The sequence below is a fragment of the Hemitrygon akajei genome, chromosome 27 (genome assembly GCF_048418815.1).
Source record: "Hemitrygon akajei chromosome 27, sHemAka1.3, whole genome shotgun sequence".
In the NCBI taxonomy this organism is placed as follows: Eukaryota; Metazoa; Chordata; class Chondrichthyes; order Myliobatiformes; family Dasyatidae; genus Hemitrygon; species Hemitrygon akajei.
Window position 1 is genome coordinate 54,585,076 of NC_133150.1, and position 16,575 is coordinate 54,601,650.

Consider the following 16,575-nt stretch of genomic DNA (forward strand, 5'->3'; position numbering starts at 1 on the left):
TCTCATAACTATTGAATCCCTTATCATTATCAGTTTTTTCTTCTGTCACCCCCTTCTCTTCTGAGTTACAGAAGTGGCAGAGGCCTGGTCACTGTAGCTTTCTCTGGTAGGTCGTTTATCCCCACTATCAGTATCCAAAATGGTATACTTGTCATTGATGGGTACTCTACACTACCTGCCTATTCCCTTACTCTGTCCTGGCCATCACCCAGCTAGCTATTTCCTGCATCTTAAGTGCGACTGCCTATATTTAGCTCCTATCTTTCAATTCCTTATTCTCCTGAACGAACTATGGATTATCCAGCTGTAGCTCCAGTTTCCTAACATAGTCTGTAAGCTGCTGCACCCAGATGCACTTTTCACACATGTAAAGATCAGGGAGACTAGATGTCTGCCAGATGTCCCTCATCTTGCAAAAGGAGCACACCACAACCCTGAGATCCATCATTGCTGTGCTGGCTAAGCATTAATAAAAATAGACACAGAAGCCTCAACTTAGCCTCCTCTCCCTCTCCCAAACCCTCAGCTCCTCACTATAATTGTAGCCTAGTCATACTATGATCACTTTCATAATGGCTGCTCCCATCTGCACTGTCCCATCGTCCACTCCCAACAACTGTTAGACACAGAAAGGAGCTTCCTCCACACCGTCCCACCACACCGTCCCTCTGTCTCTGGGTCAGACACAGAGTGAAGCTCCCTTTACATGCATCCTGACCTCCCGTCTCAACTATTGGCAGGGCTGGTGTCAGCTGAAAGGTCGCTTGGACCCCGCCATGTCCTCGGCCAAGGTGTTCTCGAGCCAGGAGACGCAGACGGACAGCCAGCCACTGCTGAGGCAAACCCGGGCCCGGGGCCGGGTGATGAACAAGGACGGCCGCAGCAACGTGCGGCTGCTGCATGTCAGCGGCTGGGGTTACCTCTACCTCAAGGACTTGTGGACCACCTTCGTCGACCTCAAGTGGCGCTACAAGCTGGCCCTGTTCTGTACCAGCTTCGCCGGCACCTGGTTCGCCTTTGGCCTGGCCTGGTACGCTGTGGCCCTGGTACACGGTGATCTGGAGGGTGAGCGGCCCCCGGCAAACCACACCCTGTGCGTGGAAAACATGCGGAGTCTGACTGCCGCCTTCCTCTTCTCGCTCGAGTCACAGACCACCATCGGCTATGGCTACCGCTACATCTCAGAGCAGTGCCCGGCAGCTGTTCTGCTGCTGGTGGCCCAGCTGTTGCTCACCACCCTGCTAGAGGTCTTTGTCACCGGCACCTTCCTGGCCAAGGCAGCACGCCCCAAGAAGCGGGCGTCAGGCGTGCGTTTCAGCCACCAAGCAGTAGTCTCGGCCCGCAACGGCCGTCTCTCACTGCAAGTGCGGGTGGCCAATGTGCGCCCCAGCCTCCTGCTGGGCTGCAGTGTGTCGGGAAAGCTGCTGCGGGCGGTGCCAGCCAGGCCCGGCGAGGCTGTTCACCTCTGTCAGGCCGATGTGCCCTTTCGGCTGGACGCGGGCACTGAGAGCCCCTTCCTGCTGTTGCCCCTAACCTTCTACCATCCCATCGACGACACCAGTCCGCTAGCACCCGCTGCCCTACGCCAGGGACGGGAGCCTGAACCCGACGGTGGCTTTGAGCTGCTGGTCATCCTGAGCGGCACAGTGGAGTCCACCAGTGCCCTGTGCCAGGCACGCACCTCCTACCTGCCCGAGGAGATCCTGTGGGGTTACGAGTTCTGCCCCGTGGTCTCCGTCTCAGCTGGCGGCAAATACGTGGCCGACCTGGCTGGATTTGACCGGGTGGCACGGGTGCCTGGCATGGAGAGACATGCTGAGGGTGCGGGCATGGGTGAGAAGGCACGGCTGGAGGAGGAGCTCAGGAGGGTGGGGGAAAAGGAGGGGGGATCCCGCAATGTTAAGATCAGCAACGTCTGATGGTGGGGGAGGGTGGAGTCAATGATTTCCTCCTTCCCCACCAGTCTCACAACCTCCCACAGCTTCCCCACCCCTTCAATCCCCTCCCGCATTCCACGGACATTCTCCCACTTACAGAACACCCTCCCACAGCCCTCAGACTCCCCCTCTCCATCACCCACTTAATACCTGCCCATAGCCAATTGACTCCCCTACCCACATCTTCACACCCACTGACTCCCACATCTTTCCTGTCACCCTCTCCCCTTCCACAAAACACCCACAGACTCTCTCCACCCACAGTCACACCCTACCTCATGCTTAAAGGGTAATGGGGAATAGAACACCAATATTACCAATGGTCCTCATCAACAGGACACTCTCCACAATTATCAATTACCCTCTCTATCCAGTGATTCCCCATCCATAGCCCACAGAAACTACCCATCACTAGCTCCTGAGTGCACTCCCATTGCCCACTACTCCCTCTCCTAAAATGATCCTATGATCTGCAATGTTTCCATTGGACAGTCCCCCTGCCTAAAGCATTTGGGGGAAGGGGGAATGAGGATTGATTAGTTTGTTATCATGTCTCCCTTATTTACACCCAGCCCTGTTTCTCACATTATGAGAGCTCATCCTCATCATTGACCATAGCCCCAAACTGTGCACCCACCCACCCAGTTTGCTACTGTCTTCCTCTCACCCACCTCTCCCATGGGATCTCCTTTTCCTCCTATCTGTAAGCGAGTCAGGTATCCCCGAATCTACAGTAAAAGGAGTAGTGGGAGAATTCATGAGCTCAGTGAGGGTGGTGGATCCACGACCTTTGTCAGGGGATGGAGAGGTGGGGGGTCACGGGGTGGGGCAAACAACCAGGCCAATCCATTCAGGAATCTGAAAGCCTCAGCACAACCCTCTGTCCCAATATTCACTATCACCAGATGTGGGACTGCAAGTGGTATTTTATAAACCTCCGGACATGAACTTCTGCCCCCTTTTCTGCACCTCCAAACTCTCTGCATTAATCTGCGGTAGCCGCTTCTTGGCCCAGTGTCTTCCTGCCAGATATAACTATCTCTGAAATAGCAAGGTTGGGAGTAAGGGCAGGGTGAAGGGAGTGGTCCCCCTACCGAGAGAAGGCAGCTTGATTGGTGGTAGTGGGAGGGGAGTTGTTCTTTAACTTGAGGAAGGAGTGGGAACAGGGAGTATTCCTCCTGATGGGGAGTGGACTATGGGGGCCAGTTGAAGAGGGTTCCATAGATGGCCATGCAGATTCTGGAAGAGCTCCCCACCACTGAGTGTGTGAGCATGGGATCCACCCCCAAAGAGTGGAGCTCAGGGGAAGGGATGTGCAGGTGAAGAGCCTATACACAGGGAAAGACAGGAGGTGGTGGAGAGGAGAGGGGCTAGCACAATGGGTGGGTTGAAGGGCCTTTAACTCTGTCACCTGTACAATATAATCTGCTTCTTATGAAACACAAAGTTGCATTCACTTTGCTAACATCTCTCCTGTCACTTGCAGAGGTTGATGCAGAAGAGACCACAGCTGCCCTCTAGGCCTCTCAGGTGGTGTTCCAGAGACTGACACCCCACCAAACAATTAAACTGCATTTACTGTCTGCTTGCCCACCCTCTGCACCAGAGTAGCAGTGTGAGACATACGGAGGCCTGCTCATTGTCAGCTCCTCTGCCTCATTCCTCCCACCCTGCACTGATTCACACATGGGGCAGGTACTATAAACCCCCTACCAAACAACACAGCCCCATCCCAACCTCCAGACAGTGGGGCTTCAGTACAGACCTACCAGGACTGGAAGACAATACTTGCAGAGTCCTTGTATCCCAGCTGCTGAAGCCAGACAGGGGAGATGGGGAAGGAGGGGTGCAGGGTGGGGGGGGGGGTGCAAGAGATGCAAGAGCACGTGTGCTTTGTACACTTATCACTCCAACACAAATAAAAGCATTAATGAATTATAAGAAATAATAAAATTGTCTGTGCCGTGTGTGAGAGAGAGAAGATGTGGGTGTCAGTGTGAGTAGGTATGCGTATGTGTGTAAGAGAGAGTAGGTGTGTGTACGTGGGTGAGAGTGAGTGTGAGTGTGTGTGCGTGCGTGCGTGCGTCTGTGTGACAGTGTATGAGCATCCTGTGAAACTGTACACGAGGACCATGTGCCTCAGGGATGAGAGAAGGGAAGGTATGTGAAGGAGAAGGAATATGAGAGGCAGGGATGTGTGTCTGAGGGTAGACAACATGCAACAAGGAGTGGGAGAATGGATTGGGTCTGTGTCAAATAGAGAGAGAAATGTACGGGTGAGGGGTTGAGGGGATGAAAGTGTGGGTAGCAGAAGAGAGTGGGGGGGTCAGAGGGGGGCTGAAGTCACGGAAGATAAAGGTGCAGGGGGTGGGGTGAGGCGGGTGAAGGTATGGGGCTGAGGGAGAGTGAAGGTGTGGGGCAGAGGGGCCGATGGGAGGGGGGTTGAAGGCTCGGGGGCAGGGTGGGCTGAAGGTGCGGGAGTGCACAGGGGGTTGAGGGCATGGGGGTGCAGAGGGAGTTGAAGGTGTCAGGGGCACGGGGTTGAAGGTGTGGGGGCAGAGGGGGTTGAAGGCATGGGGCAGAGGGGGCACAGGGGGTTGAAGGCATGGGGGCAGAGGGGGCACAGGGGGTTGAAGGCATGGTGGGCAAAGGGGGTTGAAGGTGTGGGGGCAGGGGGGGGTTGAAGATACGGGTGGCAGGGGGTTGAAGGTAAGGGGTCAGAGTGGGGTGTAGGTGTGAGGGTGTAGTGGGGGCGAAGGCGAGAGGAGCAGAGTGTGTTGAAAAATAAGGGTGAAATCTGGGGACCTGAGTGTAGGATGAAAGAGGCGAGGCAGGTAGGATTGAAATGAGGGGGGCTGAGGGGGGTATGTGTGGGGGGGCTGAGGGGGTGGTGAAGTTGTGTGGGGCAGGGTGGGTGAAGGCATGAGGAGCGGGGGAGTCGAGGCATGAGGGATGGGGAAATCAAGTTGTGAGGGGCAGGGGAATCAAGTTGTGGGGTACAGTGGGGGTTTGAAGGTGTGGGGGCAGAGGGGGGGTTTAAAAGGTTGGAGGCTGAAGATGTGGGTGGGGCAGATGGCGATTGAATACGTAGGGGGCAGAGGCAGTGTGGTGTGAGGAGTTGAGTGGTGTGAAGGCGTGGGGGTAGAGGGGGTATGAAGGGAGAGCGAAGGCTTGGGAAAGCAGGGGGGTGAATGTGTGAGGGGCAGTGGTGTTGAAGACGTGGAGATGAAGGGATGAAGGTGTGTGGTGCAGAAGGGTTGAAGGCCTGGGGCAGCAGAGGAAGCAAATGCTTAGGGGTACAGGTGGAGGTGTAATGTGGGGGGCTTAGGGTGTTGAAATATAGGGGGCAGAGGGGGTTGGGGTTGCAGGCACAGGGGTAGTGCTGAGTTGAAGACGTGGGGGTAGAGGGGGGTTGAGGCATGGGGCCAGAGAGGGAGTTGAAGGCATGGGGCAGAGGGGGTTGAAGGTGTGGGTGACAGAGGAGGGGGTTAAAGGTGTGGGGGGTGGGGGGGGTTGTAGGTGTGGGGGTCCGACGGGGATTGACAGTGTGAATGGCAGAGGGTGTTGAAGGTGTGGGGAGCGGGGGGTTTGAAGGTATGGGTGGCAGAAGGGGGTTGAAGGTGTGGGGGCAGAGATGGGTGTAGGCGTGAGGGTGTAGTGGGGGCAGGGGGATTGAGGCCTGAGGGGCGGGTGATTCGAGTCACGGATGGGAGGGAGAGTCGAGGTGTGGGGGCAGGGGAATGGGGGAATTAAGGTGTGGGTGACATAGAAACATAGAAAATAGGTGCAGGAGTAGGCCATTCGGCCCTTTGAGCCGGCACCGCCATTCAGTATGATAATGGCTGATCATCGAACTCAGAACCCTGTACCTGCTTTCTCTCCATACCCCCTGATCCCTTTAGCCACATGGGCCATATCTAACTTCCTCTTAAATATAGCCAATGAACCGGCCTCAACCGTTTCCTGTGGCAGAGAATTCCACAGATTCACCACTCTCTGTGTGAAGAAGTTTTTCCTCATCTCGGTCCTAAAAGGTTTCCCCTTTATCCTTAAACTGTGACCCCTCGTTCTGGACTTCCCCAACATCAGAAACAATCTTCCTGCATCTAGCCTGTCCAATCCCTTTAGAATTTTATACGTTTCAATAAGATCCCCCCTCAATCTTCTAAATTCCAGTGAGTATAAGACTAGTCGATCCAGTCTTTCTTCATATGAAAGTCCTGCCATCCCAGGAATCAATCTGGTGAACCTTCTCTGTACTCCCTCTATGGCAAGAATGTCTTTCCTCAGATTAGGGGACCAAAACTGCACACAATATTCTAGGTGCAGTCTCACCAAGGCCTTGTACAACTGCAGTAGAACCTCCCTGCTCCTGTACTCAAATCCTTTTGCTATGAATACCAACATACCATTTGCCTTCTTCACTGCCTGCTGTACCTGCATGCCCACCTTCAATGACTGGTGTACAATGACACCCAGGTCTCGTTGCATCTCCCCTTTTCCTAATCGGCCACCATTCAGATAATAATCTGTTTTCCTGTTCTTGCAACCAAAGTGGATAACCTCACATTTATCCACATTAAATTGCATCTGCCATGAATTTGCCCACTCACCTAACTTATCCAAGTCACCCTGCATCCTCTTAGCATCCTCCTCACATCTAACACTGCCGCCCAGCTTCGTGTCATCCGCAAACTTGGAGATGCTGCATTTAATTCTCTCGTCTAAATCATTAATATATATTGTAAACAACTGGGGTCCCAGCACTGAGCCTTGAGGTACCCCACTAGTCACTGCCTGCCATTCTGAAAATGTCCCGTTTACTCCCACTCTTTGCTTCCTGTCTGCCAACCAATTCTCTATTCACATCAATACCATACCCCCAATACCGTGTGCTTTAAGTTTGCACACTAATCTCCTGTGTGGGACCTTGTCAAAAACCTTTTGAAAATCTAAATATACCACATCCACTGGCTCTTCCCCATCCACTCTACTAGTTACATCTTCAAAAAATTCTATAAGATTCGTCAGACATAATTTTCCTTTCACAAATCCATGTTGACTTTGTCCGATGATTTCACCTCTTTCCAAATGTGCTGTTATCACATCTTTGATAACCGACTCTAGCATTTTCCCCACCACCACTGTCAGACTAACCGGTCTATAATTCCCTGGTTTCTCTCTCCCTCCTTTTTTTAAAAAGTGGGGTTACATTAGCCACCCTCCAATCCTTAGGAACTAATCCAGAATCTAAGGAGTTTTGAAAAATTATCACTAATGCATCCACTATTTCTTGGGCTACTTCCTTAAGCACTCTGGGATGCAGACCATCTGGCCCTGGGGATTTATCTGCCTTTAATCCCTTCAATTTACCTAACACCACTTCCCCACTAACATGTATTTCCCTCAGTTCCTCCATCTCACTAGACCCTCGGTCCCTTACTATTTCCGGAAGATTATTTATGTCCTCCTTAGTGAAGACAGAACCAAAGAAGTTATTCAATTGGTCTGCCATGTCTTTGTTCCCTATGATCAATTCACCTGTTTCTGACTGTAAGGGACCTACATTTGTCTTGACCAATCTTTTTCTTTTCACATATCTATAAAAGCTTTTACAGTCAGTTTTTATGTTCCCTGCCAGCTTTCTCTCATAATCTTTATTCCCTTTCCTAATTAAGCCCTTTGTCCTCCTCTGCTGGTCTCTGAATTTCTCCCAGTCCTCAGGTGTGCCACTTTTTTTTTGCTACTTTATATGTTTCTTCTTTGGACTTGATACTATCCCTAATTTCCCTTGTCAGCCATGGGTGCACTACCTTCCCTGGTTTATTCTTTTGCCAAACTGGGATGAACAATTGTTGTTCATCCATGCGATCTTTAAACGCTTGCCATTGCATATCCACCGTCAACCCTTTAAGTATCACTCACCAGTCTATCTTAGCTAATTCACGTCTCATACCTTCAAAGTTACCCTTAAGTTCAGAACCCTTGTTTCTGAATTAACTATGTCACTCTCCATCTTAATGAAGAATTCCACCATATTATGGTCACTCTTACCCAAGGGGCCTCGCACGACAAGATTGCTAACTAACCCTTCCTCATTGCTCAATACCCAGTCTAGAATGGCCTGCTCTCTAGTTGGTTCCTCGACATGTTGGTTCAGAAAACCATCCCGCATACATTCCAAGAAATTCTCTTCCTCAGCACCCTTACCAATTTGGTTCACCCAATCTATATGTAGATTGAAGTCTCCCATTATAACTACTGTTCCTTTATTGCACGCATTTCTAATTTCTTGTTTAATGCCATCCCCAAACTCACTACTACTGTTAGGTGGCCTGTACACAACTCCCACCAGCGTTTTCTGCCCTTAGTGTTATGCAGCTCTACCCATATCGATTCCACATCCTCCAGGCTAATAGCCTTCCTTTCTATTGCGTTAATCTCCTCTCTAACCAGCAATGCTACCCCACCTCCTTTTCTTTCCTGTCTATCCCTCCTGAATATTGAATATCCTGGATGTTGAGCTCCCATCCTTGGTCACCCTGGAGCCATGTCTCTGTGATCCCAACTATATCATATTCATTAATAACTTATCTGCACATTCAATTCACCCACCTTGTTACGAATGCTCCTCGCATTGACACACAAAGCCTTCAGGCTTGTTTTTACAACACTCTTAGCCCTTATACAATTATGTTGAAAAGTGGCTCTTTTTGCTTTTTGCCCTGAATTTGCCTGCCTGCCACTTTTACTTTTCACCTTACTTTTTGCTTCTACCCTCATTTTACGTCTGTCTCTCTGCACTTGTTCCCATCCCCCTGCCACATTAGTTTAAAGCCTCCTGAACAGCAGTAGCAAACGCTCCCCCTAGGACATTGGTTCCAGTTGAAGTGGGGCATGGGGCAGAAGGAGTGGGGGGGGGGTCTGGGGCTTGAAGGCATAGGGGGGCAGAAGGATAAAATACTCAGTGGCAGATGGACGTGAAATGTGGGTAGACTAAGGTGGGGTGAAGGTGTGGGTGGCAGAGGGGGTGTTGAAGGTGTGGGGGTCAGAGAGAGGTTGAAGGCTTTGGGAAAGGGGGGTTGAAGGTTTGGGGGCAGAGGGGATGAATGCATGGGGCAGAGTGGGGGTGAAGGTGTGGGGGACAGACGGGGGTGAAGACAGGGGGTGAGAGGGTGTGGTGTGAGGGGATGAGAAGGGTGAAGGTGCGGAGATAGAGGGGTTACGAAGACGCATGGACAGAGGGGGGAATGAAGGCTTGGGAAAGCGAGGGGGTGAATTTGTGAGGGGTAGGGGGTTGAACATGTGGGTGGGCAAAGCAGACTGGTGTCAAAGCTGGTGGGGTTGGGCAGAGGGAGGGGTAAATTCACTGGGGCAGGGTGGTGAAGGCGTGGAGGACTGAGCGACTTGAAGGAAGGCATGGGGGCCAGAGCGGGTAGAGGGGTTGTAGGCGTGGGGGGCAAAAGGGGCGCAGGGGTTGAAGGCGTGGGGGCAGAGGGGGTGGAGGGACTGAAGGGGTGGGGCAAAAGGGAGAGAATGCATGGGGCAGAGGGGGTGTGTGCATGCATGGGGAGGCAAAGGGTGAAGGCGTAGGAAGACAGAGGGGGTAGGGGGGAGATGAAGTTGTGGGGGTCACAGAGGGCATGTGAAAGAGTGGGGGTAATGGGGATGAAGGTTTTGGGGGCAGAGTGGGGATGAAGGCATAGGGACAGGGGGTGTAATGGTGCGAAGGGCATAGAAAGGATGAAGAGATGAAAGCATGGGGGCAGAAGGGTTGAAGGCACGGGGCAGAGGGGGTAAATGTGTGGGGGTAAGGGGGGTTGAAAGGTTGGGGACAAAGGAGTGGAAGGCATAATGCAGGCAGGGGTGTAGGCGCCAGGGGGCGGGGTGTGAAGGCGTGGGGGGCAGGGGATGTGAAGGCGTGAGGGGGCAGGGTGTGAAGGCGTGAGGGGGCAGGGTGGGTGAAGGTGTCAGGGGGCAGGGTGGGTGAAGGGGAAGAGGGGGCAGAATTGGGATGAAGGCATGGGTGGCAGAGGGTGTGAAGGTGCATGGGGGCAGAGTGGGTTGAAATGTGAGTGGCTGATGGGGGGTGAAATATGAGGGGGGCCAGGGGGGTGAAATGGGGAGCCAAGGAAGGGTAAAGTACAGACTGGCAACATTAGCTGTCTATTCTGAACAATACGGACCTATCTGCATTCATCTCAATTATCATTTAGCCTTATGTTGCAAACAAGAAAATCTGCAGATGCCGAAATCCAGGCAACATAGACAAAATGCTTGTGTTTTCCTGTAGTTACCTCTTCCTCTGGTGCTGATTCAGATACTTTTTATGTGTTGTAAGAATCCCTGCTTCCATCACTATCACGGGCAGTGTATTCCATATTCAATATTCCACTCTGGGTGAGAAAATTCACAATGAGAAACCTCTAAATCTGCTGCCTCACCTTAAATCACCTTCATCTTGTCTCAGACACACCTTCCAATGGGAAAGCTATTCCTTTCATAATGCTGCAAAACTCCAATTAGGCAATTGTCCAGACTCCTCTGTGCAGTGTAACAAGCAAGGCCCATCCAGTCTCTCTTGATCACCAAAGCGTTCAAATTCTAGGCAAAATCTGGGGAATCTTCTCTGCACACTCTCTAGTGTAAATGCATCCTTCCCATAGTGTGGTGTCTAGAACTAGTACTCTAGCTCAGGGGTCCCCAACCTTTTTTGCACCGCGGACTGGTTTAATATTGACAATATTCTTGCGGACTGGCCAACAGGGGGTGGGGGTGGGGTTAAACACGACAGGAGTATAGGTGACAAGTCAACTATAAGTCACTTACAAGTGGCTAAAGAGGATAAAGGGTTTATCTAACGAATTTAATATTAAACACACAGTGCGTATTTTCCTCGCATGAATATGGTGATCAGTCAATTATACGTCACTTATAAGTCAATAGCACCATAACATTTTAAGTAACGTTTGGATATTAAACACACAGCGCATATTTTCCTCATATGAACATATAAAATCTTTACAACACACCAATATTGCTGAATCAGTGGGAGCCCTGGGCTTGTTTCCCTGCAACAAGACGGTCCCATCGAGGGGTGATGGGAGAAAGCGATACTCGAAGGGGTTCCTTATGTCCGGTCTATTCTGCAATTTAGTTTTCGTTGCATTCATTGCAGAAAACCCCGCTTTGCAGAGATATGATGCTGGAAATGGAAGCAACGTTTTCAGTGCTTTTGTGGCTATCTCAGGATATTCAGCCTTGACTTTGATCCAGAATGCCGGCAGAGATGTTATGTCAAACATACTTTTCAGCCCACTGTCATTTGCAAGCTCAATGAGTTGATATTCTTCCCGCGCTGAAATGGATGACTCACCGGGGACATTCACAAAGGGGTCACAGACCCATTCCTTTGCACGTCCTGGGTCATTTGCAGTTGGGAAGTAACGCTCGAATTCTGTCGACAGCGAAGATAGGTGACCGCGCACCAGCTGTGAGAAGGTCGGTGCAGCCTCAGTCTCTCCCAAAATCCCAGCTAATGTTGGGAACATGTCAAATATGCCCCCGCCCATTCACCGTCCCCACAGTTCCAGTTTGGCCTTGAAAGCAGACACTTTATCTGCCAACTTGAAGACAGTCATCATTCTCCCCTGAAGTGACAAATTGAGATGATTGAGCAAGTTGAAGATGTCACACAGATAAGCGAGTTTTGCTATCCACTCCTCATCACATGGTGACTTGTTAAGCCATTCCAACAGCTGTGCTTCGATGCCCTCCGCTATGTCATTGATTCTCCTTGAAACTGTGGTAGCTGAAAGAGAAACCTGTGCCATCTTGTTGGCTGCAGCTTCTCCCAACAGTTCAGGCACATGTCCTTGGCAGCAGGCAGAATCAATTTTTCACCAACAGTGAAAGGCTTCTTAGCCTTAGCAATACGGCTAGCCACTAAGTACGATGCTCTCAGAGCATCAGCATTTGTGGAGGTGGTGGCTCTCACAACTTGCTTCTGTCCCGCTTGCTCACATTTTTTCCGCTCAAGAAACTCAACTGGCTTGTCTTTAAGTGCAGGACACTTGGACTCAAGGTGCCGAAGCAGTTTTGAGGGCTTCATTGCCTCATTACACAGCATTAAAGCCATATTTTATGTATGACTTGTTGTATTTTCTGTTGAAGGAAGCTTTCTTTTTTTTGCAGTCTCGGCCTCAGCTGTCTCTGCATTATCATCATCGTTAGGCCTTTTATGTCCCTACCACCTCTTCCAAAGATACTCTCAAATGATGTTTTTTTTTACTCATTGTGTAGTTGTAGGTTAATGACCCGACTGATGACTTCACGTGCGTTCAAGTTCAACAGTGGACGTGACAGAGAATGAGGAAAGGTGCAGCTGACTCATTTCGTTTCCTCGCTGCCCGGTAGCACATGCTTTGCGGCCTGGTACCAGTCCACGGCCCGGTGGTTGGGGACCACTGCTCTATGCCCTCAAGTGAGGAGATTGCTGGGACTTTGACAAAGCTCAGCAGAATCACAGATCTGATTGTGGACTTCAGGAAGGGTAAAACGAAGAAACACAAACCAATCCTCAGAGAGATCAGAAATGGAAAGAGTGAGCAATTTCAAGGTGGGGGAGGGTGGCTACTACACAAGATCAAAATAAGTTGCAGAAATTTGTAAAATTAGTCAGTTCTATCATGGATACCAGCCTCCATAGTTTCCAAGGCATCTTCAAGGAGCAAAGCCTTAGAAAGGCACTGTCCCATAACTGAGGACATGACCTCTTCACACTGTTACCATTGGGAAGGAAGTACAGAAGCCTGAAGGCACACATTCCGTGATTCAGGAACAGCTTCTTCCCCTCTGCCATCCAATCTTTAAATGGACATTGAACCCACGAACACTACCTATTTTTTTTATTTCTGTTATTTTGTACTTCATATTTTACCTTAACTATTTAATAGACATATACAGTGACTGTAATAAGTATTCACTACCCTTGGAAGTTTTCATGTTTTGTGAATTACAGTAAATTTAATTTGTCTTTTTTTTTGACACTGAGTTTAAACTAGGTGGGTGGGAACCAAACTGAAGAGACGGAGGAAGAGGTGGTTGGCTTACAAATAAAGCTTGGAGACAGTGCAAGAGGAAGGATAGGCAGGTGATAGAGAAGGGACGCACTCAGACTGATGGTTTGAAATGTGTCTATTTTAATGCAAGAAGCATCATGAACAAAGCGGATGAGCTTTGAGCGTGGATCAGTACTTGGAGCAATGATGTTGTGGCCATTACAGAGACAGATGGCTCAGGGGCAGGAATGGTTACTTCCAGTGCCATGTTTTAAATGTTTCAGAAAGGACAAGGAGGGAGGCAAAAGAGGTGGGGGTGTTGCACTGTTGATCAGAGATAGTGTCACGGCTACAGAAAAGGAGGAACTCATGGAGAGATTGTCTATGGAGTCTCTGTGGGTGGAAGTTAGGAAAAGGAAGGGGTTTTTTATAGACCACCTAATAGGAGCAGACAGGGAAAAAGATTCAGGAAAGATGTAATAATAACAGGGTTGTCATAGTGGAAAATTTTAATTTCTCAACTATCGATTGTCATCTCCCTACAGTGAGGGGTTTAGACGGGATGGAGTTTGCGAGGTCTGTTCAGGAAGGTTACTTAACACAATATGTAGACAAGCCTACAAGAGGAGAGGCTGTACATGATCTGGTATTGGGAAATGAACCTGGTCAGGTGTCAGGTCTCTCAGTGGGAGAGCATTTTGGAGATAGTGATCACAATTCTATCTCCTTTACCATAGCTTTGGAGAGGGATAGTAACAGACAAATTAGGAAAGTGTTTAACTGGAGTTAGCTTGATCAGTAAGTTGTAGATATAATAATCTAAAATTAATTGTCAATGCTCTTTTGAGTAGAGAATGAATTTTTAGCCAACCTTTCTTGAAATTAATCTTACTTCTTCATAAATTTTTAAAATTCATAAGGCAAACAGTAAATTTCTGTTAAGTAACTGGCTTAAGCCAAAATCGGGTTTAATTTTTCTAAATGTAAGCTCAGTAGATTGAATTTAAATAAAGCTTGTAATTTGGTTTTAATTAAGAACTTTACTGTTTGCTTTGAGATTCCAATAGCCATTTAAAATAATCAGCACTTTTATGTGTCATATGGCTGTGATTCGTAATTAAGTGACTTTTCAATTTTGCTGGAGCCTTTGCTGCAGCTGTAAGTTGTTTGCTGCAGAGTAGGTACAATGGATTAGGAGTTACTAAAATATAAAAAAAGAACGGTATAATAAATAACTAAATGAGAAAAGAGCAAAACAATATGAAAACCACAATACAATTCACTTCTAACCTACACAATCTACCTTTTGCAATGTTTACAATAGCAAAGCAGCAGGACAACAGTTGAGTCATAGCGTGCAAAGATTCCTTCTTTGAATTTCTCTCCAATGTTTTACGACACTTGTTCACTCCCATTAGTCAGTCAGCAGTGTGTAAGGGGAAGTTGGGGAAGGTAATTCAGGAAGGAGAGGCTGATGTCATAGCCCAAACTGGGTGAGCCCATTCAATGCTCAGTAAATGCACCACACTCACCATCAGCCTACCGACCCACCCTCCGTGCAATACAGTGCTCTCCATCAGCCTACCATCCTTCCCTCCACGCAATACAGCACTAAACTGCACACACCATCAGCTCACTGTTCCCCGCATGTAATGCAGTGCTCATCATCAGCCCACCGTTCCCCCCCCCCCAGGCAATACTGCACTCCCCATCAACCTACCATCCCCACTCCACGTAACAGAGCACTCACTATCAGCCTTCTGTCTTCCCCTCCTTGCAATACTGCGCTCACCATTAGCCTACAATCCCCACTCCACGTAACAGAGCACTCACTATCAGCCTTCTGTCTTCCCCTCCTTGCAATACTGCGCTCACCATTAGCCTACAATCCCCACTCCACGTAATAGAGCGCTCACCATCAGCCTGCTGTCCTCCCCTCCGGCAATACAGCATTCACTGTACAAGATGGGATGGGAGGGACTGCACATATAAAAACTGTTGCCCAGATTCTTCAGCAGTTACAGCTTTATGGGAGAGTGGCAAAGAGAAAGTCACTGTTAAAAAAACTACAGTTTGCATGAAGGCATGTGGGAGATTCTGAAGTCAGCTGGAAGAAGGTTCTATGGTCTGATGAAACCAAAATGGAGCTTTTTGGCTATCAGACTAAATGCTATGTCACATCATCAAAAACACACCATCCCGATCATGAAGCCTGGTGGTGGCTGCATCATGCTGTGGGGGTGTTTCTCTGCAGCAGGCCCTGGAAGGCTTGTGAAGGTAGAAGGTAGAATGAATGCAGCAAAATACAGGGAAATTCTGGAGGAAAACCTGATGCAGTCTGCAAGAGCACTACGACTTGGGAGAAGGCTTGTTTTCAGCAAGACAATAACCCCAAGGATAAAGCCAAAGCTACACAGGAATGGCTTATCAACAACAAAGTTAATGTCCTGGAGTGGCCAAGTCAGAATCCAGACTTCAATCCAATTGAGAATTTATGGCTGGACTGGAAAAGTGTGGAATGAGCTTCCTGTAGAAGTAGTAGAGGCCAGTTCAGTTGTGTCATTTAAGGTAAAATTGGATAGGTATATGGACAGGAAAGGAGTGGAGGGTTATGGGCTGAGTGCGGGTAGGTGGGACTAGGTGAGATTAAGAGTTCGGCACGGACTAGGAGGGCCGGAATGGCCTGTTTCCGTGCTGTGATTGTTATATGGTTATATATGGTTATAAAAGGGCTGTTCACTCATGATCCCCATGCAATCTGACAGTTTAAGCAGTTTTGTAAAGAATGGGGACAAATTGCACAGATATACACAGCTAATTGAGACCCACCCACACAGACTCAAGGCTGTAATTGCTGCCAAAGGTGCATCTACTAAATACTGACTTGAAGGAGGTGAGTAATTTATACAATCAATTATTTTGTTTAATAATTGTAATAAATTTAGACCAGTTTGCAGAAATTTGCTTTTACTTTGACATGAAAGAGTCCTTTCTGTTGATTAGTCAAAAAAAGACAAATTAAATCCACTGTAATTCAATGTTGTAAAACAATAAAATATGAAAACTTCCAAGGGGGGTGAATACTTTTTATAGGCACTGTACATACTGAATGTAACTCAGTTTTTTTCTCTATATCATGTATTATCATGTACTGCTGCCATAAAGTTAACAAATTTTATGACATATGCAGTGATATTAAACCTGATTCTGATATGTGTGTCATCACTAGAAACAGAACAAGAGGAATGGAGAATAGCAAACATTGAGCTTTTGTTCAAGAAGGGAAATAAGGATAATCAGGTTACCTAGAGGCCAGGGAACTTCATGTCAATGGTAAGAAGAAAATGCTGAAAACACAAACATGACTGAGTTTTTTGAAGTGAGAAAGGAAGATGAGGGTAAAGCAGTGGATGTTATCTACATGGACTATAGTAAGGTATTTGACAAAGTCCCTTATGGTAGGTTGTTCATTAGACATGGGAATACGAAGGGAATTGAGAGATATGGATGACACAGGTGAAGAGGATATTTAGTGTAAATTGACATTAAGATCAGCACAACATCATGGGCCAAATTGC

General features: G+C 48.6%; 1 protein-coding gene across 1 annotated transcript in view; it reads left to right on the forward strand.

The window, feature by feature from the left end:
- LOC140717441 (ATP-sensitive inward rectifier potassium channel 10-like) overlaps nt 1-3,805 on the forward strand; it is a 32,552-nt gene extending 28,747 nt beyond the window's left edge. The window contains exon 2 of the mRNA XM_073031040.1: nt 741-3,805. Coding sequence (XP_072887141.1) covers nt 777-1,919 — 1,143 coding nt within the window. The 5' untranslated portion in view covers nt 741-776 and the 3' untranslated portion in view covers nt 1,920-3,805. The remainder of the gene's footprint in view (nt 1-740) is intronic.
- The last annotated feature ends 12,770 nt before the right edge of the window (nt 3,806-16,575 follow it).